At 46.1% G+C, this 27,761-nt stretch overlaps 2 protein-coding genes across 7 annotated transcripts in view; one reads left to right on the top strand and one right to left on the bottom strand.

Annotated features, from left to right (window-relative positions):
* The window catches only part of MORN4 (MORN repeat containing 4), a 51,427-nt gene extending 45,982 nt beyond the window's left edge, over positions 1–5,445 (bottom strand). Inside the window, exon 1 of one of the 4 annotated variants that reach the window (XM_056530874.1) lies at positions 4,856–5,445. The gene's annotated coding sequence lies outside the window, so the exon portion shown is untranslated. Of the gene's footprint in view, positions 1–4,741 lie in introns of all 4 variants that reach the window. The other 3 variants (XM_056530875.1, XM_056530878.1, XM_056530876.1) reach the window with 3 other exon arrangements.
* A 134-nt stretch (positions 5,446–5,579) lies between these two features.
* The window catches only part of PI4K2A (phosphatidylinositol 4-kinase type 2 alpha), a 35,343-nt gene continuing 13,161 nt past the window's right edge, over positions 5,580–27,761 (top strand). For 2 of the 3 annotated variants that reach the window (XR_008846443.1, XM_056530858.1), the window contains exons 1-4: positions 5,580–6,103; positions 20,764–20,964; positions 22,296–22,427; positions 26,686–26,839. Coding sequence is in view for 2 of the 3 variants with exons in the window: in XM_056530858.1 (XP_056386833.1) it covers positions 5,771–6,103; positions 20,764–20,964; positions 22,296–22,427; positions 26,686–26,839 (820 nt within the window). In the remaining variant the exon portion in view is untranslated. The remainder of the gene's footprint in view (positions 6,104–20,763; positions 20,965–22,295; positions 22,428–26,685; positions 26,840–27,761) is intronic. The other variant, XM_056530860.1, reaches the window with a different exon arrangement.

Consider the following 27,761-nt stretch of genomic DNA (forward strand, 5'->3'; position numbering starts at 1 on the left):
AAGTTTTGATTGGTCAGGGTCTGAGTGTATGGATCCCGACCAATCACTAGAATGGTTGGGGAGAGAAATGTGTGCTGAGACAATCCCATAGTCTTACATTGTAAATTTAAAGGGGTACTCCGGCCCTAAGACATCTTATCCCTTTCCAAAGGATAGGGGATAAGATATCTGACTGCGGGGGTCCTGCCGCTGGGGAACCCCGCAATCTTGCATTCGGCACCCACCTCTCTGAGCTTCACACCGCGCTGCCAGCTCACAAACTGCCAGGTGCTGACCACGGGGCCGGAGTATCGTGACATCACAACTCCGCCCCCGTGTGACCTCACGCCCCGCCCCTGCTAGGCAAGTCTATGGGAGGGTGCGTGACAACACCCGGCAGTTTGTGAGCTGGCAGCGCGGCGTGCAGCTCAAAGAGGTGGGTGCCAAATGCAAGATTGCGGGGGTCCCCAGTGGCAGGACCCCCGCGGTCAGACATCTTATCCCCTATCTTTTAAGTAAGACCTTCCAACCAGACACCATCTGAGTAAGACCTTCCAACCAGACACCATCTAAGTAAGACCTTCCAACCAGACACCATCTGAGTAAGACCTTCCAACCAGACACCATCTAAGTAAGACCTTCCAACCAGACACCATCTAAGACCTTCCAACCAGACACCATCTGAGTAAGACCTTCCAACCAGACACCATCTAAGACCTTCCAACCAGACACCATCTAAGTAAGACCTTCCAACCAGACACCATCTGAGTAAGACCATCCAACCAGACACCATCTAAGTAAGACCTTCCAACCAGACACCATCTGAGTAAGACCTTCCAACCAGACACCATCTAAGTAAGACCTTCCAACCAGACACCATCTAAGTAAGACCTTCCAACCAGACACCATCTAAGTAAGACCTTCCAACCAGACACCATCTAAGTAAGACCTTCCAACCAGACACCATCTGAGTAAGACCTTCCAACCAGACACCATCTGAGTAAGACCTTCCAACCAGACACCATCTGAGTAAGACCTTCCAACCAGACACCATCTGAGTAAGACCTTCCAACCAGACACCATCTGAGTAAGACCTTCCAACCAGACACCATCTGAGTAAGACCTTCCAACGAGACACCATCTGAGTAAGACCTTCCAACCAGACACCATCTGAGTAAGACCTTCCAACCAGACACCATCTGAGTAAGACCTTCCAACCAGACACCATCTAAGTAAGACCTTCCAAGCAGACACCATCTAAGTAAGACCTTCCAACTAGACACCATCTGAGTAAGACCTTCCAACCAGACACCATCTGAGTAAGACCTTCCAAGCAGACACCATCTGAGTAAGACCTTCCAACCAGTCCCAATCTAAGTAAGACCTTCCAAGCAGACACCATCTAAGTAAGACCTTCCAAGCAGACACCATCTAAGTAAGACCTTCCAACCAGACACCATCTAAGTAAGACCTTCCAACCAGACACCATCTAAAAAGAAAGAACAATTTAAGTCCTGTCCTTCAGTTCAAAGGTCGTACCCAGATCAGACTCCCAAACAAACATGTATGAGAGATTAATTGAGGACACAAGAAGAAAACAACAAATGAAAGAAATGGGTGAGTGTATAGAGAGTCATAGCGCGAGCGACATGCGATATCAACATTGTTCTTCTTAAGGACAGACGGGGAATTAGAAATTTGGTGGTAGCGGAAAAGCTCCGCATCGTAGTGTATTTAAGGCGTAAAATAGCGTAAAAAAAATTATGTCAAATCGAATGGTGCCCATACACCAGTGGTCTCCAAACTGTGGACCTCCATTAGTCAAACCTAAAAAGGTGCCCATACACCAATGGTCTAACTATGGACCGCCAGACGTTGCAAAACTACAACTCCCTGCATGCCCGGACAGCCGTTGGCTGTCCGGGCATGCTGGGAGGTGTAGTTTTGAATAAGCTGGAGGTGCGCAGTTTGGAGACCCCTGCCATACGCCATGTGGACGAGCTTGAATGTGGACGAGGATGAATTGTTTATCAAGGACAAGGATCGTGCAGTGTCCTCAGTATATACCGTACACCTGAGAAACACTACACCTGAGTCTGGGCATCTGCATGAAAAACTAAACCTAAAAGCCCTAAATTATTCTAATAGCACAGAGGGGTCAGAGGTCACTGCGAAACAGAGAGCTGGAAATTATTCTGACAGAATGGGCCCTGGGGACACATAGGACCATGTGAGAGGTTTATAGTGTAATGGACGGTAATGGTGGACACCAGTCTGAACAGAGCACAAGGTGCCGAGAGTGTACGTTCACTAGTGATACTGGGCATCAGAATGCAGACGGACACAGTCACCCCATAACAAGGGCAGCCGGCCACAGTCACCCCATAACAAGGGCAGCCGGCCACAGTCACCCCATAACAAGGGCAGCCGGCCACAGTGACCCCATAACAAGGGCAGCCGGCCACAGTGACCCCATAACAAGGGCAGCCGGCCACAGTCACCCCATAACAAGGGCAGCCGGCCACAGTCACCCCATAACAAGGCCAGCCGGCCACAGTCACCCCATAACAAGGCCAGCCGGCCACAGTCACCCCATAACAAGGGCAGCTGGCCACAGTCACCCCATAACAAGGGCAGCCGGCCACAGTCACCCCATAACAAGGGCAGCCGGCCACAGTCACCCCATAACAAGGGCAGCCGGCCACAGTGACCCCATAACAAGGGCAGCCGGCCACAGTGACCCCATAACAAGGGCAGCCGGCCACAGTGACCCCATAACAAGGGCAGACAGACACTGTGACCACATAACAAGGGCAGCCGGCCACAGTCACCCCATAACAAGGCCAGCCGGCCACAGTCACCCCATAACAAGGCCAGCCGGCCACAGTCACCCCATAACAAGGCCAGCCGGCCACAGTCACCCCATAACAAGGCCAGCCGGCCACAGTGACCCCATAACAAGGGCAGTCGGCCACAGTGACCCCATAACAAGGGCAGCCGGCCACAGTGACCCCATAACAAGGGCAGCCGGCCACAGTGACCCCATAACAAGGGCAGCCGGCCACAGTGACCCCATAACAAGGGCAGCCGGCCACAGTGACCCCATAACAAGGGCAGCCGGCCACAGTGACCCCATAACAAGGGCAGCCGGCAACAGTGACCCCATAACAAGGGCAGCCGGCCACAGTGACCCCATAACAAGGGCAGCAGATCACAGTGACCCCATAACAAGGGCAGCCGGCCACAGTGACCCCATAACAAGGGCAGCCGGCCACAGTGACCCCATAACAAGGGCAGACAGCCTCAATGACTCCATAACAAGGGCAGACAGCCTCAATGACTCCATAACAAGGGCAGCTGGAGGCAGTGACCCCATAACAAGTACAGCCGGGTGCAGTGACCCCATGACAAGAGCAGCCGGAGGCAGTGACCCCATAACAAGTACAGCCAGGTGCAGTGACCCCCATAACAAGTACAGCCGGGTGCAGTGACCCCCATAACAAGTACAGCCGGGTGCAGTGACCCCCATAACAAGTAAAGCTGGAGGCATTGACCCCATGACAAGTACAGTCGGGCCCAGTGACCATATAACAAGTGCAGCTGGAAGCAGTGACCCCATAACAAGTGCAGCGGGGAGCAGTGACCCCATAACAAGTGCAGCGGGGTGCAGTGACCCTATAACAAGTGCAGCGGGGAGCAGTGACCCTATAACAAGTGCAGCAGGGTGCAGTGACCCTATAACAAGTGCAGCGGGGAGCAGTGACCCTATAACAAGTGCAGCGGGAAGCAGTGACCCTATAACAAGTGCAGCGGGAAGCAGTGACCCTATAACAAGTGCAGCGGGGAGCAGTGACCCTATAACAAGTGAAGCGGGGAGCAGTGACCCTATAACAAGTGCAGCGGGAAGCAGTGACCCTATAACAAGTGCAGCGGGGAGCAGTGACCCTATAACAAGTGCAGCGGGGAGCAGTGACCCTATAACAAGTGCAGCAGGGAGCAGTGACCCTATAACAAGTGCAGCGGGGAGCAGTGACCCTATAACAAGTGCAGCAGGGAGCAGTGACCCTATAACAAGTGCAGCGGGGAGCAGTGACCCTATAACAAGTGCAGCGGGGAGCAGTGACCCTATAACAAGTGCAGCGGGGAGCAGTGACCCTATAACAAGTGCAGCGGGGAGCAGTGACCCTATAACAAGTGCAGCGGGGAGCAGTGACCCTATAACAAGTGCAGCGGGGAGCAGTGACCCTATAACAAGTGCAGCGGGGAGCAGTGACCCTATAACAAGTGCAGCGGGGAGCAGTGACCCTATAACAAGTGCAGCGGGGAGCAGTGACCCTATAACAAGTGCAGCGGGGAGCAGTGACCCCAGGACAAGTACAGCTGGAGGCAGTGACCCCATAACAAGTACAGCGGGGAGCAGTGACCCCAGGACAAGTACAGCTGGAGGCAGTGACCCCATAACAAGTGCAGCGGGGAGCAGTGACCCCATAACAAGTGCAGCAGGGAGCAGTGACCCTATAACAAGTGCAGCGGGGAGCAGTGACCCTATAACAAGTGCAGCCGGGTGCAGTGACCCCATAACAAGTACAACCGAGCACAGTAACCCTATAACAGAAGCCATGCACGGCCCCATATTTGCAGCACTCACACACTGGACTCCATAACAAAGTTCCTGCCGCCTCAGTGACCCCATAACAGTTGTAACAAACTTCCTTGTACTGTCAGCAGCGCGATCTACTCTGCACCCGCAGTGATCACTTACAGTAATGCTACAGATCATCTGCAGCAATAACTCCAGGCACAGGTCAGCGATAGGGGCACAGGTGTCCGGGGATGTACGGGCGGTGTCCCCGGGTGTGGTGGGGGCAGCACTCACCGTTCCGGGCTGTGGCCTGCACGGCTCCCCATACAACTCCGCTCCCTCTCTGGCTCGGCTCCCAGTCTGTGGTCCTGTCTCATCCCCCCTGGTATCTGTCTGACGGGCCCGATGGCTGTTGTCATGACAACACAGATCATCGACGCCCCTGATTGGACAGACTCTGACATCTGGAGAGAACTGTGGCCGCCATGTTTAGTGCTGGAAAATATCACTTGACTATCCTGTATCTGCCGCGCTCTTATTCATTTCCGTCCTAAACTTACAAAACGATCAGAGATGAGATAATATTCTAAATAACATAATTTATTTTCAAGTATGAGAAACGAATTTAAATTATTATAAAGCTACTACGTCATGAAGGCGCAGTGATCATACGCCCCGCCCCTGAATATAATCATTGGTTAGCAGTTTGCCACGCCCCCTCTGCTACCATTGGTCATAACTCCCGGAAGTGTCTTCTGTTGTCATGATAACGCTAATCGTCGAACGCTGTGATTGGACGAGCTGCCTTATGACGAATTCAAGGATAGGCGCCATGTTAAATGAGGGAAAACAAATGAACGTGACTGTCTAATTTTGTATTACATCCGAACGAAGTAAGAGGGAAATGAAGGATTTCAATTGATTATAAAGTATAGTGAATAACATGAAATCCAAGATTGTTTTTTATGGGGATGAGGCGGGTGGAGGGTATCGGCGGCCATTTTTGAAAAGGGAAAAACGTCATCGGACTAGAGCCCACTCTGCCTTTGGTAGCGACAGTGGGCGGGACTAGTCAGTTTCCACGCCCCTGTCCACTCCCATTGGCTGAAGGTCCCGGAAGTTTGCAGTAGCTTGTGAGTCAGCTGGTTGTCACCTGCCTCCGTCCCCCGCGGCTGTCACTTGTTCCCCGCCCCTCCCCGGGTGTCTGTCATGGATGAGAGCAGTCCGCTGTTGTCTCCGGTGCAGGACCACCCGGTGTCCCCGGTACCGCTTAGCCCCGCCGCCCGTCCGCACCTGGTGCCCGGGGTGGTGGTTCGGATCCCGCAGAGTGCCCCCATACCTTCCCCGCCCGGATCCCCCACGGAGAGGGAGAGGCAGCCGCTCCTGGAGCGCTCCCAGCACCGGGACAGGAACTGCTTCCCGGAGGAGCCGGAGTTCGCGGAGGTGGTGAAGAGGGCAGAGCGGGCGATCAGCCGAGGGATCTTCCCGGAGAGGATCTACCAGGGATCCAGCGGGAGCTACTTCGTGAAGGACGAGCAGGAGGTGAGGCCACAAGTCTTCACTGTTATCAGGATCTCTGCTTGTTGTCAGTGAATGGGATCATAGTGGGTGTACTGCTCTCCATACTGTGGACTTCCAGGCATTGCAAAACTACAACTCAAGGCATGCTGGGAGTTGTAGTTTTGCAACACCTGTAGGTCTGCAGTTTGGAGACCACTGCCATAGGTATCATTCTCTGCAGGCGTCACATGACCTGGAAGGGGGGATAACCATGTGTACAGGAGCTTGTAAGGAGAGATAAAAACCAAACAGGGGGGGTTTATACTCACTGGGGGAGATTTATCAAAACCTGTGCAGAGGAAGAGTGGTGCAGTCGCCCATAGCAACCAATCAGATTGCTTCTTTCATTTTCCACAGGCCTCTTTAGAGGCCTGTGGAAAATGAAAGATGCAATCTGATTGGTTGCTATGGGCGACTGCACCACTCTTCCTCTGCACAGGTTTTGCTGAATCTCGCCCACTGTGTGCACCCTCCACCGCACCAAAACCATATACCGACCTTTGTAAGGGTGATGGCAGAGACGGTTGTAGGTGCTGACTGCCGCGCTCCGACCGGTATCCGGCTCCACGATTGGAGGCCAATGTTAAAACATAGTGGGTTAATGCAGTGGGGGGAAAAAAACACTGTTTTTGGAGGCGCTGCGCAGTTTGTAGAGCAACCAGGCAAGACACGAGCAGCACAGGACGACTAATTATTTTATTTTTGTGATAGGGACAACGCGTTTCGGCATTCACCAATGCCTTCCTCAGGTCCACTAACAATTCTAAAAAGACAAATTATATGTACACAGAATGTTCCATTGTGGTGGACAAGATGTTGTAACACAAAGAAAATGTTATATCTACATATATATATATATATATATATATATATATACATACACACACACACACACGCGCGCATATATATATATATATATATATATATATATATATAGATACACACACACACACACACACACACACACACACACACACACACACACATGCCTGTAAACTATTGATGGTTTCCCATGTGCATGATCCTGTTTAAAAGACGCTCAAAGGCAAATAGATGCACACGCATAAAATTGGTATGAATAAAATGAATATAAATAAAATGAGTTGTCATATGGTGTATATATTGTATAATATAAAAATTGTGGCTGAACTAGTTTATGTATCAATTAATTAAAATACATGATTTAAACGGTAAAAGGCAAAAATAAACCAAAATGGATCAAATACAATTAACATGAAGGATTGGTAGGTATGGTCATGCTTTTGTGTGACTTACAGTCAGGTCCATAAATATTGGGACATCGACACAATTCTAACTTTTTTGGCTCTATACACCACCACAATGGATTTGAAATGAAACGAACAAGATGCGCTTTAACTGCAGACTGTCAGCTTTAATTTGAGGGTATTTACATCCAAATCGGGTGAACGGTGTAGGAATTAAAACAGTTTGCATATGTGCCTCCCACTTGTTCAGGGACCAAAAGTAATGGGACAATTGGCTTCTCAGCTGTTCTATGGCCAGGTGTGTGTAATTCCCTCATTATCCCAATTACGATGAGCAGATAAAAGGTCCAGAGTTCATTTCAAGTGTGCTATTTGCATTTGGAATCTGTTGCTGTCAACTCTCAAGATGAGATCCAAAGAGCTGTCACTATTAGTGAAGCAAGCCATTAGAGATGAGCGAACTTACAGTAAATTTGATTTGTCACAAACTTCTCGGCTCAGCAGTTGATGACTTATCCTGCATAAATTAGTTCAGCTTTCAGGTGCTCCCGTGGGCTGGAAAAGGTGGATACAGTCCTAGGAGACTCTTTCCTAGGACTGTATCCACCTTTTTCCAGCCCACGGGAGCACCGGAAAGCTGAACTAATTTATGCAGGAAATGCATGACCATACCTACCAATCCTATGTTAATTGTATTTGATCCTTTTTGGTTTATTTTTGCCTTTTACTGTTTAAATCATGTATTTTTAATTAATTTATACATAAACTAGTTCAGCCACAATTTTTATATTATACGATATATACACCATATGGCAACTCATTTTATTTCATACCAATTTTATACATATACATGGGAAACCATCAATAGTTAACATGCATGTGTTTTTATGTCTGTATATATATATATTATACGTATTTTGTCTTTTTAGAATTGTTAGTGGACCTGAGGAAGACATTGGTGAATGCCGAAACGCGTTGTCCCTATTACAAAAAATAAAATAATTTGTTGTCCTGTGCTGCTTGTGTCTCCAAAAATATTTTTTTTCCCCACTGCAATAACCCACTATGTGTACAGGAGATGGCGGTGAGGTTGTGTAACATGACTAGGGTCACACGGGTGCCCTGTGATCCAGAGTACATGGCGACATTCCAAGGGAGCTTTGGCCTAAGACTCTTTGGCAGCATCGTGGCCCTGGGTCTTAGGTTGTAGATACGAGGGGTATGATTTTGTATGCACGCAATACCGGGTCCCCCCTTTAGCTGTCTGCACGCAATACCGGGTCCCCCCTTTAGCTGTCTGCACGCAATACCGGGTCCCCCCTTTAGCTGTCTGCACGCAATACCGTGTCCCCCCTTTAGCTGTCTGCACGCAATACCGGGTCCCCCCTTTAGCTGTCTGCACGCATTACCGGGTCCCCCCTTTAGCTGTCTGCACGCAATACCGGGTCCCCCTTATGTGCTCATGTCTGGAGATCCCCCGGTGATGCCGCCTCCTTTATTCTGGTTCCTGGAGTCTTTGCGGTTTCTCCCACCCGCTGTCTATAGATACAATGTGACTGCAGAATAATGAGGGAAGAATTATCATAATGGGCACTGTGTCAGCCTTGTGCACGTGGCATGCTTTGGCTACAGCAGTGTTTATTAACCAGTGTGCCTCCAGCTGTGGCAAAACTAAAACTATTTCTGGATAACCCTGTTAAACACCGTTTTGTGTCATACCTGTGTGGGTGTGGGGGGGGGGATAGGGGGATCCGAATTTTCGTCAGGGGCTGTACCATAGAGGTTGCAGTGTGTTACTGTGGAACTAATGGGCCCTAGTTGATTCTGTTCTTGTTCCTCATGGGCGGGCTCTATACAGGCCACTCCCCTCTCCAAGACTGACACTCTAGAAGAGCCGGCTCGAAAGTGACCTCTGTCTATATTAGGAGGAAATTGGGCAAAAAAGGATCAGGTGATACTTTTCGTGGATAACGGGAGTAGGATGTCCATCACCTGTAGAATGAGATATAGTGACAGGTTACATCTCCATCCTGTTCTTCTCATCGGAGTGCACTTGACGTGAGTGAATAAGCCGGATGAAGCAGCGATGGACTCACCTAAGGGTGTCTGACATTCCCAGGATTCTTGCACATACCGTCATGTCTATTAAGGATCGGTCACTTAGATGTCTCATTCTGAATTCTTTATTGCTGCACATTCCCAATGAACTAGGGCAGAGGGTAAGTAGGGACTGCAACTCTCCATAGACAAAGAGGTCAAACACCCTGCGGAATGGGGCGTTCTGTAACCGGGGGTTGGGTATGGCACGTATACAGAACGCCCTGTTCCGTGCCCCTCGGTCTCGTGGTCGGACGATCAGACCCCTCTCTGATATTTATATTAGTTTTGCTCGGTCTACAATGTAATGGGGTTAGATAATACGTTAGAATAATTCCCAACCAGTGTGCCTCCAGCTGTTGCGAAACTACAACTCCAAGAATGAGTGACTATATAGTATAGGTCAGTGTTTTCCAACCAGGGGTGCCTCCAGCTGTTGCAAAACTACAACTCCCAGCATGAGTGACTATATAGTGGTATATAGTATAGGTCAGTGTTGCGCTACCAAGGGTGCCTCCAGCTGTTGCAAAGCTACAGCTCCCAGCATGAGTGACTATATAGTAGTAAATAGTATAGGTCAGTGTTTTACAACCAGGGGTGCCTCCAGCTGTTGCAAAACTACAACTCACAGCATGAGTAACTATATAGTGGTATATAGTATAGGTCAGTGTTGTGCTACCAGGGGTGCCTACAGCTGTTGCAAAACTACAGCTCCCTGCATGAGTGACTATATAGTATAGGTCAGTGTTGCCCAACCAGGGGTGCCTCCAGCTGTTGTAAAACTACAACTCCCAGCTGGGGGTTGTAGTTTTGAAACAGCTGGAGGCACACTGGTTGGGGTAACACTGCTATATAGAGTAAGCTTGGTAGCATCACTGCTGGACAATATATAAAGCGATACACTGTCACGGAGTTCTCTGCTTATAAACACCCCGTATGAACTTTGTTCAGTCCAGTAACCCTCTGTCCTCACTTAATTTCCTTTTATTTTGTTCTTAGAAATAGGAATTGAAACAGAAGGGACTTTCCTTAAATCAGCGGTCACGACTATAGCGGGATCCGTCCTGAAGCTCTTGTGTCTGCTGTCCGGTGGGTTGGTGGAGGGGTATGTGTCCAAAACATGCCCCCCTCCACCACCCCACCATCATCTTACTGAATCTTAGGTTGGATCCATTAGATCTTTCAGGTCTGAATTGACCAAAATGGCCAAGAGCTTCAGGACGGCTCCCGCTAAAGTCGTGACCACTGATTTAAGGAAAGTCCCATCTGTTTTCATTCCTTTAGGGTCCTAGTAGCCTCTCCGATGTTGGACCCTATACCAAGGTCTTTCAGCCCCTGAGATGAAAGCTCTTGTGTGGAGGTCTTCTGGTCCCTTAAAGGGGTACTCTGGTGGAAAACTTAATCCTTCCAGTACTTATTAGCTGCTGAATACTACAGAGGAACTTCTTTTCTTCTAGGAACACAGTGCTCTCTGCTGACATATCTATCCATTTTAGGAACTATCCAGAGTAGGAGAAAATCCCCATAGAAAACATATGCCGCTCTGGACAGTTCCTAAAATGGACAGAGGTGTCAGCAGAGAGCGCTGTGCTCGTGATGTCAGCAGAGAGCACTGTGTTCCAAAAAGAAAAGAATTTCCTCTGAAGTATTCAGCAGCTAATAAGTACTGGAAGGATTAAGATGTTTTTAATAGAAGTCATTTACTAATCTGTTTTACTTTCTGGCACCAGTTTATTTAGAAAAAATAGTTTTCCACCGGAGTACCCCTTTAAGCAGAGCCCATGTTTGAGGGTTTCCCTGTCCCTTACACTAAAGCCCATGTATGACGGTCTTCTGGTCCCCTACACAAAAGCCCTAATGAGTCTTAAAGCCCCTTACATGGAAGCCCTCACAAAAAAAAGTCTTCTGCCCCTTATACAAAAGTCCTCACAGGGGAATCTTCTGTCCATTATACAAAAACCCTTGTGGAAGAGTCTTCCTGCCCCTTATACAAAAGTCCTCACAGGGGAATCTTCTGCCCCTTATACAAAAACCCTTGTGGAAGAGTCTTCCTGCCCCTTATACAAAAGTCCTCACAGGGGAATCTTCTGCCCCTTATACAAAAACCCTTGTGGAAGAGTCTTCCTGCCCCTTATACAAAAGTCCTCACAGGGGAATCTTCTGCCCCTTATACAAAAACCCTTGTGGAAGAGTCTTCCTGCCCCTTATACAAAAGTCCTCACAGGGGAATCTTCTGCCCCTTATACAAAAACCCTTGTGGAAGAGTCTTCCTGCCCCTTATACAAAAGTCCTCACAGGGGAATCTTCTGCCCCTTATACAAAAACCCTTGTGGAAGAGTCTTCCTGCCCCTTATACAAAAGTCCTCACAGGGGAATCTTCTGCCCCTTATACAAAAACCCTTGTGGAAGAGTCTTCCTGCCCCTTATACAAAAGCCCTTGCACCAGTGTTTCACCATTGTTTCCCAACCAGTATGCTGGGAGTTGTAGTTTTGCAACATCTTGTGGTACCTTGGTTGGGGAAACGCTGGTGGTAATTTACCTGCGGATCTCCCTTCACCTTACATCCCTGATACCGGAGCGTCTTCTCACTTTTCTTCTTCTCTAGGGTTTCCGGAGTGAAAGTTCCTCGTGTCTCGGATTTCTATCGCCTACTTTCTCACCTTACCCGGTCCTCGTGTTTCACCTTTTAGGCACTTATCATCCCTGTCTATTGTTGTTTGCTCTTTGCATTATCCTGTTCCGGATCTGCCGAGTTTTGGTTTCTTCGGTCCCTTGTTATTGATCTTGGGTCGGCGCCTATCGTCTCGGTCTGAATCGAGCCTCCGCTATCTGCTGCTCTTATTTAGAATAACAAAACAGCCGTTCGTGTTTAAGTAAAGGAAGCAAGGAATTTGGAAGTGGAGAAGGTTGTGTGCCGCACTTTACTAGGGCCATGGGTTAGGTTTCAGCCCACGTTCTTTCCATTCACTCGATCTTTAATTCTGTCTAAATAGGGGATCTGGTGGATGGTCGGGTGGCGATCAACTTTATCACAAACTGGGCGAGAATCCTCCACAGAAATAGACATCATAGTCCATCAAGTTCAACCTATAACCCTACTGTGTTGATCATCTTGGGTGGGCACCAGACAGGTGGCGATCAAACCTATCACAGTCTGGGCACTGATCTACCACCAAAATAGACATCATAGTCCTTCAAGTTCAACCTGTATCCCTATTGTGTCTTTATTGTGTTGATTCAGAGGGTCATCTTGGGTCATCGCCAGACGGGTGGCAATCAACCTTATCACAGTCTGGCTGAGAATCATAGACATCATAGTCCATTAAATTCAACCTATATCCCTCCTGTGTCCCTACTTTGTTGATCCAGAGGGTCCTCCTTAAAGGGGTACTCTGCACCCCTAGACATCTTATCCCCTATCCAAAGGATAGGGGATAAGATGTCAGATCGCGGGGGTCCCGCTGCTGGGGACCCCTGGTATCTCGGCTGCAGCACCCACCTGTACAGCTTCCACCTCACACCGGCAACGCTGGAGGCTTCGGATCCCGACCACAATGGCGGAAGAGCGTGACATCACTACTCCGCCCCGTGTGACGTCCCCTCAATGCAAGTCTATGGGAGGGGGCGTGAGGGACCTCCCATAGACTGGCATTGAGGGGGCGTGGCGTGACGTCACACGGGGCGGAGTAGTGATGTCACGCTTGTGGTCGGGATCCGAAGCCTCCAGCGTTGCCGGTGTGAGGTGGAAGCTGTACAGGTGGGTGCTGCAGCCGAGATCCCGGGGGTCCCCAGCAGCGAGACCCCCGCAATCTGACATCTTATCCCCTATCCTTTGATTCAACCTTATTACAGTCTGGGGGATAATCTGCTGCGGAAATAGACATCATAGTCCACCAACTCCATTGTGTCCTTACTGTATTGATCCAGAGGGTCAGAATGGATTCTAAAGTCTCCAGTAATGGGCCTGCCCTGGTATGTAGACATCGCTGGAAGACTTGGTCATGAGGCACTAGCAGATCCTTCTCTTGAATGTCTTCATTGGATATTTGACCCAGTCGATGGGGTTCACTTGTCCTGATAGCCACATCCTAGAGATTTGACAGGATAAGGTGAGAAATGGGGAGGCAAGGTAATGTTCAATAGTCTGTGTATCAGAATAAGAGTGTCACCCATCAGATCTTCAGAGTAGAAAAACTTCATTCCATAAAGGTGAACACAAGTTATGGTTCTTCAGATCGCCTTTTTCTGAACAAGCATGATCATACATGAAACAGCTGTAACCTCTCCCTTGTATGCACTTTCATCCAACCTTTTGCACTGATAAAGTTTTTCTGCTTTGAAGATGGGGTCAGTGCCGCTCTTATTCTGCTACAGACAGACTATTGAACATTACCTTGCCTCCCATTTTCTCTCCTTCTCCTGTCAAATCTGTAGGATGTAGCGATCAGTAGAAAAGCGTTATTGGTGCAACGGGTTGGATGACAGTGCATACAAGGGAGAGGTTACAGCTGTTTCATGTTTGGTCAGGCGTGTTCAGAAGAAGGTGTTCACCATTATGGAATGAAGTTCTTCTACTTCTTTTAATCTAATCTGGTGGGTGAATCTCTTATTCTAATACATGGACTTGCTGCTTTACAGCTTTTGCTTCTGAACGACGTACTAGGGCTGGGCAGTATATACCGGTTCATACCGAATACCGAAATTTTTCTGCTGCACAATATGAATTTTTCCCCATAACGCAATACCGGTTGGGCCCCTCCCCCTCGGGAATTAATTATCAGCCCAGCGCAGCGCTGTCCCCACATCGGGGAACTAATCATATGTTACCCGCCAGCGCTGTTCTGCTCCCCCCCAATTAATTACCAGCCCAGTGGAGTACTACTCACATATGTCAACCGCAAGCACTGCCCTCCTCCTCTTTGTTGTGGTCCGCCGGCGCTGGAACTCGCTGTACGCCAGTGATCTCCAACCTGTGGACCTCCAGCTGTTGCAAAACTACAACTCCCAGCATGCGCTGTCTGGGCATGCTGGGAGTTGTAGTTTTGCAACAGCTGGAAGTCCACAGGTTGGAGACCACTGGCGTACGCTGTTATCCCTATGCCCGGGCTGCAAAAGTTAAACAAAGTAAACTTTAACTTACCTACTTCGGCCTCACGCTGTTCCTGGGGACTGGAATGTCGGACAGCCATCAGCCTATCACTGGCCGCAGCGATGTTCCGCCCCGGCCAGTGATAGGCTGAGCCCACTGTCATGTAAGGAGCTCTGGCCGGCTTCTTACATGACAGTGCGTTTAACCTATCACTGGCCGGGGCGGAACATCGCTGTGGCCGGTGATAGGCTGATGGCTGTCCGACATTCCAGTCCCCAGGAACAGCGTGAGGCCGATGTAGGTAAGTTAAAGTTTATTTTGTTTAACTTTTGCAGCCCGGGCATAGGGATAACAACGTACAGCCGTTGGCTGTCTGGGCATGCTGGGAGTTGTAGTTTTGCAACAGCTGGAGGTCTGCAGGTTGGAGACCACTGGCGTACAGTATAGAGTCCCAGTGCTGGCGGCCCCCAACAAAAAGGAGGAGGGCAGTGCTTGCGGGTGACATATGTGAGTAGTACCCCACTGGGGGGGGGGGGGAGCAGAACAGTGCTGGCGGGTCACATGATTTGGGGGGGTGGGGTTGAAAGAAATACTGTTATATACCGTGGAACCGCCAGAAGTAACAAAAATACAGTGTTACACATATTTGGTCATACCACCCAGCTCTACTAAGCACCACCAAAATGTGAAAGGGGTACTCCGGTGCAAAATTTTTATTTTTTTATTTTTAATCTACTGGTGCCAGAAAGTTAAACAGATTTGTAAATCACTTCTATAAAAAAAAATCTTAATCCTTCCTGTACTTATTAGCTGCTGAATACTACAGTGGAAATTCTTTTCAGTTTGAAACACAGAGCACTCTGCTGACATCATGACCACAGTGCTCTCTGCTGGCATCTCTGTCTATTTTTAGGAACTGTCCAGGGTAAAAGGAAATCCCCCCATAGCAAACATCTGCTGTTCTGAACAGTTCCTAAAATGGACAGAGATGTCAGCAGAGAGCACTGTGGCCATGATGTCAGCAGAGAGCTCTGTGTTTCAAAAAAAAAAAAAAAAAGAATTTCCTCTGTAGTATTTAGCAGCTAATAAGTACAGGAAGGATTAAGATTTTTTTAATAGAAGTAATTTACAAATCTGTTTAACTTTCTGGCACCAGTTGGTTTAAAAAAAAGTTTTTCACCGGAGTACCCCTTTTTTAAGGAGAGGTCTCCTGGATTTTGATGATACTTGGATAAGCACTGCCGACCACTACTTTGTTGACTGAAAGGAGGTATTGTTTAATAGGTTACTTTTGGGATGTAGATTTGCCATGTGCCTCCGTGTCTCTTAGTAATGCAGGGGGTGACCAATAAACTTAGTTCCTCTGACTTATCCATCACGAGTCCGGACCCTCGCACTCCTACTGTGAGTCTCATGCTGACCTTATCTGTGTATTCTCTTGCACAATAGGACGCTTGTTTCTGTGGTTAATAGAATGCGTTAGGGTTTAGTTTTCTTTTCATGCACATTACACACAAAATCGAATAATCTGAATACTTAGAATTTTTTTTAAATGGTCACTGACAGAATCAAAACCTTTTTATATGTTGTACATCTTGGCAAAACATTAACCTTTCTAATATACTTCATAAAAAGATGTTATCTCCTTTCTATAGAAATTGTGGCTTATATAAAAAGACCACTAGGGGTCCCCATACCATCCAGAACATACCGTATATACTCGAGTATAAGCCGAGGTTTTCAGCACGATTTTTCGTGCTGAAAACACCCCCCTCGGCTTATACTCGAGTGAACTCTCCGCCCTCAGTGGTCTTCAACCTGTGGACCTCCAGATGTTTCAAAACTCCAACTCCCAGCAAGCCCGGACAGCCATTGGCTGTCCGGGCATGCTGGGAGTTGTAGTTTTGAAACATCTGGAGGTCCGCAGGTTGAAGACCACTGCCCGGGCCTTCGTCATCATCCAGCTCCCCCTCCCTCCTTTCGTTTTGTACTCTCCTCCGCTCGGTGGGACGTTCGGGTGAGCTGGTCCAGGCCATCTATGCTGCAGGGACCGTCCGGTGGGGAGGGTTAGTCGTTCCGAGCTGTCCATCTTCACCGGGTGGGCCTCTTCTTCGCGCCCGGCCCCGGAATAATGATGTTGCCTTGACGACGCACAGGGACGTTCATGAGCAACGATGGCTGTCTGGGCATGCTGGGAGTTGTAGTTTTGGAACATCTGGAGGTCCGCAGGTTGAAGACCACTGTTAAATCGGACATTGACAAGCGGTGATGATGGAGGGGGTGGTGTGGGATGATGACAGGGTAATGATGACAGGGTAATGATGACAGGGTAATGATGACAGGGTAATGATGACAGGGTAATGATGAAGGGGGGGGGGGATGATGACAGGCAGTGATGATGAAGGGGGGGGGGGGTGATGACAGGCAGTGATGATGAAGGGGGGGGGGGGATGATGACAGGCAGTGATGATGAAGGGGGGGGGGGGATGATGACAGGCAGTGATGATGAAGGGGGGGGGGGGATGATGACAGGCAGTGATGATGAAGGGGGGGGGGGATGATGACAGGCAGTGATGATGAAGGGGGGGGGGGATGATGACAGGCAGTGATGATGAAGGGGGGGGGATGATGACAGGCAGTGATGATGAAGGGGGGGGGATGATGACAGGCAGTGATGATGAAGGGGGGGGGGATGATGACGGGGGAATGATGTATTTCCCACCCTAGGCTTATAGTCGAGTCAATAACTTTTCCTGGATTTTTGGGGTGAAATTAGGGGCCTCGGCTTATATTCGGGTCGGCTTATACTCGAGTATATTCGGTAATCCTGTCCGGCTGCAGCTTCATCTTTGGTCCAGCTTAAGCGCAGGCTGGGACAAAGTCCAATAAGTGAGGGTGGCACTCTCACTCCCCTGTGCTCACTCCTGTCCTATCAGACTGCAGCATGAAAACAGAGAGGAGGGGGTTACAGAGCAGCCTGCAGTGATTGGAAGAAGAGAGCCAGCACAGCAGACTCAGGGAGGAAGTAAATACATGGTGAGTGAGGGTGGGACCAGTGCTTGCCTCGGACATGCCCCTTCCTGAGCAGTAGATGTCAGAATGAGTGAGCAGCAGACCAGAGGGATATGTGTGCCAAATACAGAAGCTAGAGACATAAATGTATATCTGTGAAGGTTTATGTAAGAAATTGCTCATGTGCTGTCGCCCGCTGTGATGTGAGAATACCCCCCGCTTGTGTCTTCCATTTTTTCTTTTAATAGGAGTCATTTACAAATCTGTTTAACTTTCTGGCACCAGTTGATGTATAAAAAAAAAAAAAAAAAAATAAAAAAAAGTTTTATTTTTTTTAATGGATAACCCCTTTAAATCAGCACTGTCAAAAGTTTTGATCGGTCTGAGTGTCCAGAGCCCAATTGATGACCAGAATTAGCCAGGAAAAGAGAGCGCTAAGTGAGACAAACTTACAGTGTAAGTCTATGGGATTGTCTCGGTCAGTGCAAGCTTTTCTCCCCGCTCGGTGGGGGTGTGAACACTTTGACCCCCGACCGATCAAAATTTTTGACTTATTTCCAGTACATGCGAAAAGTATTATAAAGTGACAAGTGCCCTTTAGAAAAAGGTGGATAGGTGGCTGTGGTTGGACTCGGGACCCCAGGACAGGCAGGGAGAGAGAAGCGGGCGGCGGTGGTCTCTGGCACCGCAAAAGCCGCTGCAGTTCATTGATTTAAAGCACCCACTTTAAATCAATGATCAGCAGCGGTGTCGCCGGCGGGGCGACACCGCTAACCTCCACAGATTATCAGTATCAGCCCTAAAAAATCGATCTTGGTCGATCCCTATCTTCTATATACCATTGCTTACTAGTTCCGCCTATTGTCGTCTAAATACCCCCTTGGGGTATATACACACATAAAAAGTATAATATATAAATATGGATTTATGTATGTATGTGTATGTATGTGTATATGTGTGTGTGTGTATATATATATATATATATATATAATTGTGTGTGTGTATATAGAAAATTATATACACACACAAAAAGCATTATATAAATGTGTGTGTGTGTGTGTGTGTATATATATATATAATATACTGTGTGCGTGTGTATATAGAAAATATATAAATATGTATTTATGTACATATACAGTATGCACACGCACACAAAAAACAAAATATATATATATTATATTTACATATTACTAATTATTATTATTAATATATATATAAATTTTTTTTTTTATACTTCAGTGTTTTGTCAACAACAACCCCCCCAAATAAAAATCTCTGGAGCACTGTTTCCCAGCCAGTGTGCCTCCAGCTTTTGCACAACTGCAACTCCCGGCATGCCCAGTCTGCCAACAGCTGGGAGTTGTAGTTTTGCAACAGCTGGAGGCACCCTAGTTGGAAAACACTGCTCTCCAGGGACCAATGGTACCATATTGGGATGCACTTTTTGCAGCACTCCCCTATTATTCATCCTTTCATTTGTCATCGGCTCACGGCACGTAGAATAGTTATCCTGTATTGCACAATCCCATTTGTCTGGAGGTTTTCAGTAAATTAAGTGATAAATTCCTCACATGGGCAGAGTGGGTTGTGGGGATTCTTTTGGAGATATTTGTTGCATTTAGCAGGTTGGTGGGACATATATATGAGACATGTTACCATAGTTGCTTTAGGTTAGGGTTTTTGTTTTTGGTTGATTCAATGGCAAGAATATTCTGGTAAATTCCGAAAACCTGTCTGTGTTTGTGTCAGTGACCATTGAGCCCCCCCCCCCCTCATGTCCTGGTTCTATCAGACATGTCGATCATTGAGAGCCATCTCCTTCTTTATCTATTTATGTGTGACATTGTTGACCGTTGATTTCATTCTTATGCCACTTACTCCTATCAACATTGTTCAGGGTCTTACTAATATGGGTTTTCTATAGGCAATCTCTGCCCAGTTCCGTCCCCTGAAGATCCTGGTACTTTCCAGGTGAAACATGTTGGGACCTAGTTCTTTTTGTTGACATGCCTTTATATCACATGGCCATGATTTGTATTGCTGGGTTATGTTCATTACTCTCCTACTTTGCTGTAAGTCTTGGCATCATTAATTGCCTCGACTATTAAGATATATATATACGGTATATATGAGAGAGATATTGAACTCCACAGACGTGGTCCTTTTATTGATAATTTGAACCCATAATCGCCATCTGTTTTTAAACATTGTGTTTGTTTGTTTTTTGGGGGGGGGGGGGGTATCTTATTTTATACGCATATTATCAAAAGTTACATTTTATTCCAAAAGCCACAGTGATATTTTCCATGTTTTGCACGGTAATTCCTTCCTATTTGGTGACTGCTATGATCATCCACTGAACAATGATCAATCATGGTTTAAAGGGGTACTCCACTGGAAAAAAAAAATTTTTTAAATCAACTGGTACCAGAAAATTAAAACAGATTTGTAAATTACTTCTATTTAAAAATCTTAATACTTCCAGTACTTATCAGCTGCTGTATGTTCCACAGAAAGTTCTTTTCTTTTTGAATTTCCTTTCTGTCTGACCACACTGCTCTCTGCTGACACCTCTGTCCATTTTAGGAACTGTCCAGAGTAGAAGCAAATCCCCCCCATAGCAAACATCTCCTGCTCTGGACAAATTCCTGACATGGACAGAGGTGTCAGCAGAGAGCAGAAATGTCGTCAGACAGAAAGGAAATTTAAAATGAAAAGAGCTTCCTGTGGATCAAACGGCAGCTGATAACTACTGGAAGGATTAAGTTTTTTAAATAGAAGAAATTTACAAATCTGTTTAACTTTCTGGCACCAGTTGATTTGGGAAAAAAAAAAGGTTTTCCAGTGGAGTACCCCTTTTAAAGTATCGAAAAACAGATAATTTCTTTCAAAGACTGCTCCCTGTCTGTCTCCAGGTTGGGTGTGGTTCTGCAGCTCAGTTCCATTGAAGTGAATGGAGCCAAGTTGTAATACCACACCCAAAGTGGAGACAGACAGGGAGCGGTCTTTGAAAGAAAATAGGTCTGTTTTTTGATTCCTGGATAACCCCTTTTTTAAAAAAAATAAATAAATAAAAAAAGTTTTTTTTTTTTGGTTTTCTGCAACCACAGATGTCCCCTCCTGCCATCAGTTTACATTGGGAAGGCTCCACTGGTCAAAGACTGTGAATTTCGGGTGATGTATCCCATCTACATCACGTTCTTCTTTATCTTCCCAGGAAATCATTGCCGTCTTCAAGCCAAAAACAGAGGAGCCATACGGTCAGCTGAACCCCAAGTGGACAAAGTGGCTGCAGAAGCTGTGCTGCCCCTGCTGTTTCGGGAGGGACTGTCTTGTTCTGAACCAAGGATATCTCTCCGAAGCCGGAGCCAGTTTAGTAGACCAAAAACTGGAGCTGAATATTGTCCCCCGCACTAGGGTAATGTCACTTTAACATTATGCGTGCATCTAGACTGCTTGATCGACAACAGCTCTTTCTTCCGACAATCTCCACTTTCCCCGGAAACATTCATGCTCAGCTTGGCGGAGCGTGCATGTGTTTTCAGTGGGAAGTAAGCTGCTGTCTAATATTCTAAAGCCGTGGTCTCCAAATGGTGTACCTCCAATTATTATGGTATACTAGGAATTATTCACTAATATTTGCTTGTATATCAGTGTTTTCCAAACAGTGTGTCTCCAGCTGTTGCAAAACTACAACTCCCAGCATGCCTGGACAGCCTTTGGCTGTCCAGGCATGCTGGGGGTTGTAGTTTTGCAACAGCTGGAGATTCACAGTTTGAGATCCAGGCTTTAGGGCAGTATTTCCCAAACAGGATGCCTCCAGCTGTTTACAAACTACAACTCCTAGCATGCCCGGATAGTTTCTGGCTGTCCGGGCATGCTAGGAGTTGTAGTTTTGCAACAGCTGGAGGTCTACAGATTGAGATCGAGGCTTTAAGGCAGTGTTTTTCAACCAGGGTGCCTCCAGCTGTTATGCAACTACCACTCCCAGCATGCCTGGATAGTTTTTGGCTGTCCGGGCATGCTAGGAGTTGAGTTTTGCAACAGCTGGAGGTTCACAGTTTGAGATCCAGGCTTTAGGGCAGTGTTTTTCAACCAGGGTGCCTCCAGCTGTTGTGAAACTACAACTCCCCCGCGTGCCTGGACAGCCTTTGGCTGTCCAGGCATGCTAAGGGTTGTCCTCTTGCAACAGCTGGAGGTCCACAGTTTGGAGACCTGGGCTCTAGGATGTCTCCCAACCAGGGTGCCGCTAGCTATTGCAAAACTGCAACTCCCGGCATGCCTGGACAGCCAAAGTTTGGACATGTAGGGGGAGATTTATCAAAACCTGTCCTTAGGACAAGTTGCTAAGTTGCCCATAGCAACCAATCAGATCGCTTCTTTCATTTTACAGAGGCCTTTTCAAAAAATGAAAGAAGCGATCTGATTGGTTGCTATGGGAAACTGGGCAACTTTTCCTCTGGTCAGGTTTTGATAAATCTCCCCCTATATGATCCTTTTAGACTACAGCTGTACAATACTTTAAAGTTGTTTCTGATTTACTGGGAAATTTCCGCAACTTGCACATGTTCTATGTTTCTTTATGGGAAGAAAAGTTACACAAACAATCCAAACATACGACCATCACTTTGTTGGGGCCCGGACTATTACGTTTGTTGTAGAAATGTCATTCAGTCATGTAGATCTCTATTACAGGGATCGTTCTAGGGGATTCACTTCTCACTATCTTGCACTTTTTTTTTTTTGCAGGTTGTTTATTTAGCCAGTGAAACTTTCAATTACAGCGCTATAGACCGGGTGAAGTCCAGGGGGAAGCGGCTTGCGCTGGAGAAAGTGCCAAAAGTCGGTCAACGGTTTAACCGGGTTGGATTGCCTCCCAAGGTAAGGAAGGAGAATACAATAAGCTGTAAGGCTGCCACAGAGCTGGATCTGCTGCCCGGTGGGGACAGTAATGATAAGATGGATCAGGACTGCAGGACATGACTAAGATGGCTGGGATCTCAAATGGCCACCCTCCTCTATGTACTATGGAATGAAACATTATTCAGCCTTAAAGGGTACTCTGGCCCTAAGACATCTTATCCCCTATCCCCCCCCCCCCCCCCGCTACGGTACTAGCCCCCCCCCGCATACCCCGTTCCCTCCATCACAAAACCCCCCCTCCCGCATACCCCGTTCCCTCATTACACTTACAGTTACTGCAGAGTCCGTCAGCGGGCGTGCAGGGACAGCAGCGGCGATGTGCGGGAGGAGTGGCCGGGGAGCCAATGCGCTCGCTCCCGCCTGTCTGATTGACAGGCAGGGAGCGAGTGCAGCCTAACTGAAAAAGGACTGATTGCCACTCCAAAATCAGTCCTTTTTCAGGCGTGACGTCACGCCAGGCTGCAGCCGGCCACTAGGAGGGTGACCCCTAGTGGCCGGTTTTTAAATGTAAATTAAACCATTTTAATGAAAAAATAAATAAATAAAAGTATATTGGAGATATGTTGTAGTACATAAGTTCTACAACATATCAAAAAATAAAGTGGTGACAGTGCACATTTAAGCATTAATAACTCTGGGATACTTTTACTTTTCATTCTGATTAAGAGTTTTTTTTTTTTTTTTTTTTTTTTTATAAATTATATTGATTCACATACAATATGTCTACTTTTGTTTGCATCATAAAGTTGACATGTTTTTTACTTTTGGAAGACATCAGAGGGCTTCAAAGTATAGCAGAAATGTTAAAATTTTTACTACATTTTCAAAATCTGAATTCTTTAGGGAACAGTTCAGTTTTGAAGTGGATTTGAGGGGCCTTCATATTAGAAATACCCCATAGATGACACCATTATAAAAACTGCACCCCTCAAAGTATTCAAAATGACATTCAAAAAGTGTTAACCCTTTAGTAGTTTCACAGGAATAGCATCAAAGTGAAGGAGAAAATTCTAAATCTTCATTTTTTTTTTATACTCTCATGTTCTTGGAGACCCAGTTTTTGAATTTTTAAAAGTGGTAAAAGGAGAGAAATCCCCCTTAAATTTGTAACCCAATTACTCTTTTTAGTAAGGAAATACCTCATGTGTATGTCAAGTGTTCGGCGGGCGCAGTAGAGGGCTCAGAAGGGAAGGAGCAACAATGGGATTTTGGAGAGTGAATTTTTCTGAAATGGTTTTTGGGGGGTATGTCACATTTAGGAAGCCCCTATGGTGCCAGAACAGCACAATACCCTCCCACCTGGCATACTATTTTGGAAATTACACCCCTCAAGGAATGTAACAAGGGGTACAGTGAGCCTTAACACCCCACAAGTGTTTGACGACTTTTCGCTAAAGTCGGATGTGTAAATGAATTTTTTTTCACTAAAATGCTGGCTTTTCCCCCAAGTTTTACATTTTTACAAGGGGTAATAGGAGAAAATGACCCCCAAAATTTGTAACCCCATCTCTTCTGAGTATGGAAATACCCCATGTGTGGACGTCAAGTGCACTGCGGGCGCACTACAATGCTCCAAAGAGGAGGAGTCCCATTTGGCTTTTGGAAAGCAAATTTTGCTGAAATGGTTTTTGGGGGGCATGTCGCATTTAGGAAACCACATGGCATTCTATTTTGGAAACTACACCCATCAAGGAACGTAACAAGGGGGGTACAGTGAGCCTTTACCCCACAGGTGTTTGACAAATTTTCGCTAAAGTTGGACGTGAAAATGAAAAATGTGATTTCTTATTTTTTTTTCACTAAAATGCTGTTATCCAAAATGTTTCATTTTCACAAGGGGTAATAGGAGGAAAAAGCCTCCCAATATTTTTAACCCCAGTTCTTCTGAGTAGGGAAATACCCCATATGTGGATGTAAAGTGCTCTGCGGGCAAACTACAATACTCAAAAGAGAAGGAGCGCCATTGGGCGTTTGGAGAGAGAATTTGTTTGGAATGGAAGTCGGGGTCCATGTGCGTTTACAAAGCCCCCTGTGGTGCCAGAACAGTGGACCCCCCCACGTGTGACCACATTTTGAAAACTGCACCCCTCACAGAATTTAATAAGGGATGCAGTGAGCATTTATACCCCACTGGCGTTTGACAGATCTTTGGATCAGTGGGCTGTGCAAATGAAAAATAAAAATTTTCATTTTCATGGAAAATCTGTCAGACACCTGTGGGGTGTAAATGCTCACTGCACCCCTAATTACATTATGTGAGGGGCATAGTTTCCAAAATGGGGTCACATCTCGGGGAGGGGGGTCCACTGTTCTGGTACCATGGGGGCTTTTAAAACGCACATGGCCTTCAATTCCAGACACATTCTCTCTCCAAAAGCCCAATGGGACTCCTTCTCTTCTGAGCATTGTAGTGCGCCGCAGAGCACTTTATGTTCACACATGGGGTATTTATATACTCAGAAGAAATGTGGTTGAAAGTTTTGGGGGCTTTTTTCCTATTACGTCTTGTGAAAATGAAAAATTTGGGATAACACCAGCATTTTAGTGAAAAAATCAAAAATGTTATTTTAACGTCCAATGTTTTAAGGAAAATTCTTCAAACACCTGTGGGGTGTTAAGGCTCACTATACACCTTGTTACGTTCCTTGAGGTGTGTAGTTTCCAAAATGGGGTCACATGTATTTTTATTTTATTTTTTTTTCGTTTTTTGGGCATTTATGTCGGAACCGCTTTAAAAAAAAAAGGGGGGGGGTACACCGGTGGAAATTTTTTTTATTTATTTATTTATTTTTTTTTATATCAACTGGTGCCGGAAAGTTAAACAGATTTCTAAATTACTTCTATTAAAAATCCTAATCCTTCCAGTACTTATCATCTGCTGTATGCTCCACAGGAAATTCTTTTTTATTTTTTTATTTCTTTTCTGTCTGACCACAGTGCTCTTTGCTGACACCATTTTAGGAACTGTCCAGAGTAAGATAGTTTTGCTATGGGGATTTGCTTCTGCTCTGGACAGTTCCTGTCATGGACAAAGGTGTCAGCAGAGAGCACTGTGGTCAGACTGAAAAGAAAATCAAAAAGAAAAGAACTTCCTCTGTAGTATACAGCAGCTGAAACATACTGGAAGGATTAAGATTTTTTTAAATCAAAGTAATTTACAAATCTAAGAAAAAATAGTATGGATAGCGCTAACCTCCTCCGTGCACGTGCAAACAGTCCTCCACCACAGTCTTCAAGATAAAGAATCCAAGGTATTCACAGTACTGGTAAAACATCCATTTATTTATTCCATTAAAATCCACATAAAGTAAGGTGCAATCCAACATGTTCGAGGTCAGAAATCGCCCAGGGAGGTTCTGACCTCGAACATGTTGGATTGCACCTTACTTTGTTTATGTGGATTTTAATGGAATTAATAAATGGATATTTTACCAGTACTGTGAATACCTTGGATTCTTTAATTTACAAATCTGTTTAACTTTCTGTCACCAGTTGATAAAAATAAAAAAATAGTTTTCCACTGGAGTACCCCTTTAAAGTCCTTCTTCCCCAATTACCGTACTTAGTTTGGTAGGGCAGCAGCTCTAGGAAGACTACTGGTTGTTCCACACTTCTTCCATTAGAAGTCATAGTGGCCACTAAGCTCTTGGGGACTTTGAGTGCAACAGAAATTTTAGGCCCCTTCTCCATATCTGTGATACAATCCTGTCCCTGAACTCTACAGGCAGTACTTTTCTCCTCATGGCTTGTTTTTTTTCTCTGATATACCGTACATTGTCAGCTCTGAGACCTTATATAGACCGGGCTGTGTCTTTCAAACTCCGATCAAGATGGAGAAACATCTCAGAGATGATTAAGAGAAATGGGAGGAACCAGAACTAAATACCAATCCTCATAGCAATCCTCATGGGTTTTTCCTTTTTAATAAACTTGCAAAGATTTCTAACATTCTCTTTGTCATTGTGGTATGTACTGCAGAATGATCAGGGAAAACGTGAGATTTATTTTATTTCAGCACAAGGCCGCAACAAAGCTATGTTAAAAAAGTGAGGGGTCTAAAAAAAAAACTTTCAGAATGCGTGTGTATGTATGTATGTGTGTGTGTGTATATATATATATATATATATATATACATATATATATATATATATATATATATATATATATATATATATATATATATCATTATTTTTTTTTTTTTTTTTTTTTTCTGTAGGTTGGCTCCTTCCAGCTGTTTGTGAAAGGCTATAAGGATGCAGATTATTGGCTACGGAGGTTTGAGGCGGAACCGCTTCCAGAAAATACCAATAGACAACTACAGCTACAGTTCGAGCGGCTGGTGGTTTTAGATTACATAATCCGAAATACAGGTATGTTTACTTTAAGGTGCGCACATGGTAAAGAGGTTATCCAGGATTAGAAAAAACAGAGCTGATTACTTCCAAAAACAGCGCCACGCCTGTCCTCAGGTTGTGCGTGGTATTGCAGCTCAGTTCCGTTACAGTGAATGGAGCCAAGTTGTAATACCGCACACAACCTGGGGACAGGAGTAGTGCTGTTTTGGAACTGTCCAGAGCAGAAAAGGTTTGCTATAGGGATTCCCTCCTGACAGTTCCTGACACGGACAGAGGTGTCAGCAGAGAGCACTGTGGTCAGACTGGAAAGAACACAACTTCCTCTGGAGCATACAGCAGCTGATAAGTACTGGGAGGATAAATTTTTTTAATAGAAGTAAATTACAAAACTGTTAAACTTTCTGGCACTAGTTGATTTTAAAAAAGATTTATTTTCCTCCGTAGTACCCCTTTTAAAAGAGTTGTCTGGTGAAAAAGAACTTATCCCCTAGCCAAAGATAGGGGATAAGTTATAGATCGCAGGGGGGTCCGAGCGTTGCGACCCCCCCCCCCCCCCCTTGATCTCCTGCACAGGGCCTTGGCAGTTTGCCAGGTGCTGAAAATTCGTACCCCGCAGGAAGCCGCGGCTGGCACACCCGCTCCATGTATCTCTATGGGTACGTGGGGGGGCGTGTCGGCCGGCGCTCCATGCGGGGTACGGCACGCCCCCTTCCAGCTGACTGCCGTGCAGGAGATCGCTGGGGGGTCGTGGCACTCAGACCAACCGCCATCTATAACTTATCCTTTGGATAGGGTATAAGTTATATTTCACCAGACAACTCCTTTAAGTCCAGACCTTTGTTCATACAGAATAAAAGAACAATTTCAAATGCGTAAAAAAAATGTAAAGAAAAAAAAAAATATATATATATATATATATATATATATATATATATAT

This window comes from Hyla sarda, chromosome 7 (assembly GCF_029499605.1).
Source record: "Hyla sarda isolate aHylSar1 chromosome 7, aHylSar1.hap1, whole genome shotgun sequence".
NCBI lineage: Eukaryota > Metazoa > Chordata > Amphibia > Anura > Hylidae > Hyla > Hyla sarda.